This window comes from Charadrius vociferus, unplaced genomic scaffold (genome assembly GCF_000708025.1).
Source record: "Charadrius vociferus isolate BGI_N301 unplaced genomic scaffold, ASM70802v2 scaffold544, whole genome shotgun sequence".
NCBI lineage: Eukaryota > Metazoa > Chordata > Aves > Charadriiformes > Charadriidae > Charadrius > Charadrius vociferus.
Genome location: NW_009648162.1, coordinates 204,913 through 208,022, shown reverse-complemented (window position 1 = coordinate 208,022; position 3,110 = coordinate 204,913). Strand labels below are relative to the sequence as shown.

The following is a 3,110-nucleotide window of genomic DNA, read 5'->3' as shown; positions in this document are numbered from 1 at the left end:
GCTGGGACTCCCCGTCCCAGCTGTGGGGCTGGGGCTGTGCAAAGGGTGCTGCTCCCCAGTGGCCTCGGTTCTTGCAAGATGAAGCTGTACAAGCATGCAAACGCCAGCAAAAGCCCTAAGCCACAGGTGGCAGCTGGGGTGGGCATCTCCCACCGCCCAGAGCGGCAGAGGGATGGACGGATGGACAGGCGGACAGACACACTTGGCGCCTGGGAGCTGGAAGTCCCTCTAAATACAACCCACCGGTCATTGGCCCCTCCACAACACAGGGCTGAGCGGAGAAAATCCTTCTCCAGGCCCAGTTCTGGGCTGGTTTCACCCCCTGCAAACCATCTTGTTCAGCCGGTGGCACCCAGAGGCCACAGTGATGGTGGTAGGGGACAGCCAGAGCCACCCCCGCCACTCTGCCTTGAGGCATGCGGGGATGCCTGGCTGCATGTGAGCCCACCAAGCCCACCACCTCCTCGAACACACAAGAGGGACCTTACCTGTGAGCTGCCCTGCACCCTCCCCAGCCCAGGCCATGGCGGTGGGTCTGGTGGCCCGCAGCACCCTGAGCTCGGCTGGGTGCCTGTCCCCTGCCCCGGCACTCGTCTCACCCCACCCTCCCCGTCTGCTGCAGGGAAGTGAAACCGTGCCGTGCCGGCGCAGTCTTGGTGCAGCTGCACCACCACAACCACCGCCTCTGGTGGGGCTGAGCACCCCAATCCGGGTGGCGCTGGCTGTGCAGGGGAGAAGCGCTGCTGCAAAAGCCACCGGGAACCAAAACTCGCTCTGCCCTTGGCTGCAAGTCGCTTGGACCCAGGGAGATGCTCAGGTCGTACAATCACAGAATTATTCAGGTTGGAAAAGACCTTTAAGAGCATTGAGTCCAACCACAAATCTAGCACTGCCAAGTCCACCAGTTCCTTCCCCGTGCAGCTCTGCAGCAAACACCCCCCTCTCACGGCTTTTACACCTCCCAGGTCATCTTAAAATAAAAAATGGTGTGGTTTGAGGAGATGCCAGCTCAGTGGGAGCTTGGGCAGCTTCCCGCACCTCTGGCCTGCCAGGCGAGGAGCTGTGACGGCATCAGGCAGTGTGCCTGGGCTGGGCAGGGAGTGCTGCTCCCGTGGGGTGCAGGCAAGAGGATAGGAACGGACCCAAGGGTGCCCTTGGTGCCCAAAGGTGGGAAGGAGACAGCCACGGTGGGAAGTGCAAGAGCACAGAGGGTATTTGGTGACCCCGCTGGTTTTATTGAGCAATGAGAAGAGGTTTCTCACCACTTTGGGACGCCGGTGTTGAGGATCCACAGCCCCCAGCACCCTCCCAGCAGCTAACCCCAGCTGGCCCCACCAGAGGGACCTTTGGATGGTCCGTAGAGGTTTGGGGGAGGCGAGGCTGCTCCCCAAAGCTGACCATCTCAACCCAGAGCAGGGGGGAGTCAGAGGGCTGTGCTGGCCACCCCCTGGCCCGGCGTCTTGGCCTCGCGTGGGTAGTACTCAGCCAGGATGTTCTCGGGGATGCGCTTCAGCAGCTGCTTGGGGAAGATGCGCAGCAGCTGCCAGCCGATGTCCAGGGACTCGAAGATGCTCCGGTTCTCATAGGGACCTAAGAAGAGATGCAAGCTAGGGAAGTGCAGGAGCTGGGAGATGCTGGGGGTCCGGTCCAGTCCTGAAACCCCCTCCCAGGTGCGGTGCTGGGGTCCGGTCGCCCGCCTCACCCTGGGTGATGAACTGCTTCTCGAACTTCTGCAGGAACTCCAGGTAGAGCAGGTCATCGGGCGAGAGTGCCTCTTCTCCCACCACCGCCTTCATCGCCTGCACATCCTTCCCGATGGCGTAGCAGGCGTACTGTTGGGATGGGCGGGCGGCCGTCAGGCAGGCAGACGCTCGGTGCAACCCAGCGGGCAGGCAGAGTGGGGGCAGCAGTGCAGGTTCCCCCCTGCCCGGCTTTGGGAGGGGCTCAGGGAAACACCAGCCTTCGCTCGGCCATTTGCTGCCCGGTTGTGTCACCCCGCGCCTCGGGGACACCCCGAGCAGGGTCTGCATGCCCGGGCTCAGCCTGTGTGACCAGGTGCTTTTCAAATCCCTCTGGCATCTGCACCATCCACAGTTATATATAATTATCTTATATATAATAATACATGCTACACGGAAAACATCTGACTTGCTGTCAGCCTAGGATTCTTGCAGCAGGACAAGCTACAGCTCTGCTCCCCCATTTGGGGCTTTGCACCCCCTGGACTTTACGTTTCCCAGGGCAAAGCATCCCACCTCCTTACCCCTCACGTTGAGGAGGTGCCAAAAATAAGTGCTTGAGTCCATCACGGCCAAGAGCACCAAGATCTCAGCCCCAAGCAGAGGGAGGAGGGCTCTGAAGGGATGAATGATCCCACTCACCCCACCCCTGTCATCGTCCCCCTCCTGCCCAGCCCTTACCAGCTGGTTGGAGACATCCCCGTGGTCCTTCCTGGTCATGCCCTCCCCGATGGCCGACTTCATCAGGCGGGAGAGGGATGGCAGCACGTTGATGGGGGGATAGATCTGCAGGGTGAGAGGGAACCCCCTCACATTCGCCCTGCTGGACACCCTCATGCAGGCAAGGGGACTGCTGCCTCCACTTCGGGTGACCCCCTGCCCTCGGCACCCCCCATCCCAGTGCTCTTGGGTGGTTTCCAGCCCCACATGATGCTGGCGGGCATGGCAGAGCTGGATCCATCCCCGCTCCGCCACAGCATGGAGTTGGGAAAGGGTATGGGAACGAACCTGCCTGTTGTGGAGCTGCCGGTCGACGTAGATCTGCCCCTCAGTGATGAAGCCCGTCAGGTCAGGGATGGGGTGGGTGATGTCTGGGGGAAGGCAGGGCAGGGTGAGCCCCAAAAGTGGGTCTGGCTGCTCAGCCGGGCATGGGACATGGCTGTGCCCCATGCCAGAGGGTGACTGGAGCAGCATGGCCCTGGGGGAAGCTGCACCGGCCTGTGGTAGTGAGCAAGAGCCAGTTCTCCCCATCACCAGGCAGAGAACTGCCTGGTTTAGACTTGCCTGGGCATGCACCCCCATCCCCACCCCTGCACACACACACACACACCCCCTCCCCCCCACGCCTGATTCCCCCCCCACCACATCCTT

At 61.8% G+C, this 3,110-nt stretch overlaps 1 protein-coding gene across 1 annotated transcript in view; it reads right to left on the bottom strand.

Annotated features, from left to right (window-relative positions):
- Window positions 1–1,423: 1,423 nt before the first annotated feature.
- Window positions 1,424–3,110, bottom strand: part of ATP6V1B1 (ATPase, H+ transporting, lysosomal 56/58kDa, V1 subunit B1) — a 66,561-nt gene continuing 64,874 nt past the window's right edge. The window contains 4 exon segments of the mRNA XM_009884094.1: window positions 1,424–1,590; window positions 1,703–1,832; window positions 2,421–2,525; window positions 2,748–2,830. Coding sequence (XP_009882396.1) covers window positions 1,424–1,590; window positions 1,703–1,832; window positions 2,421–2,525; window positions 2,748–2,830 — 485 coding nt within the window.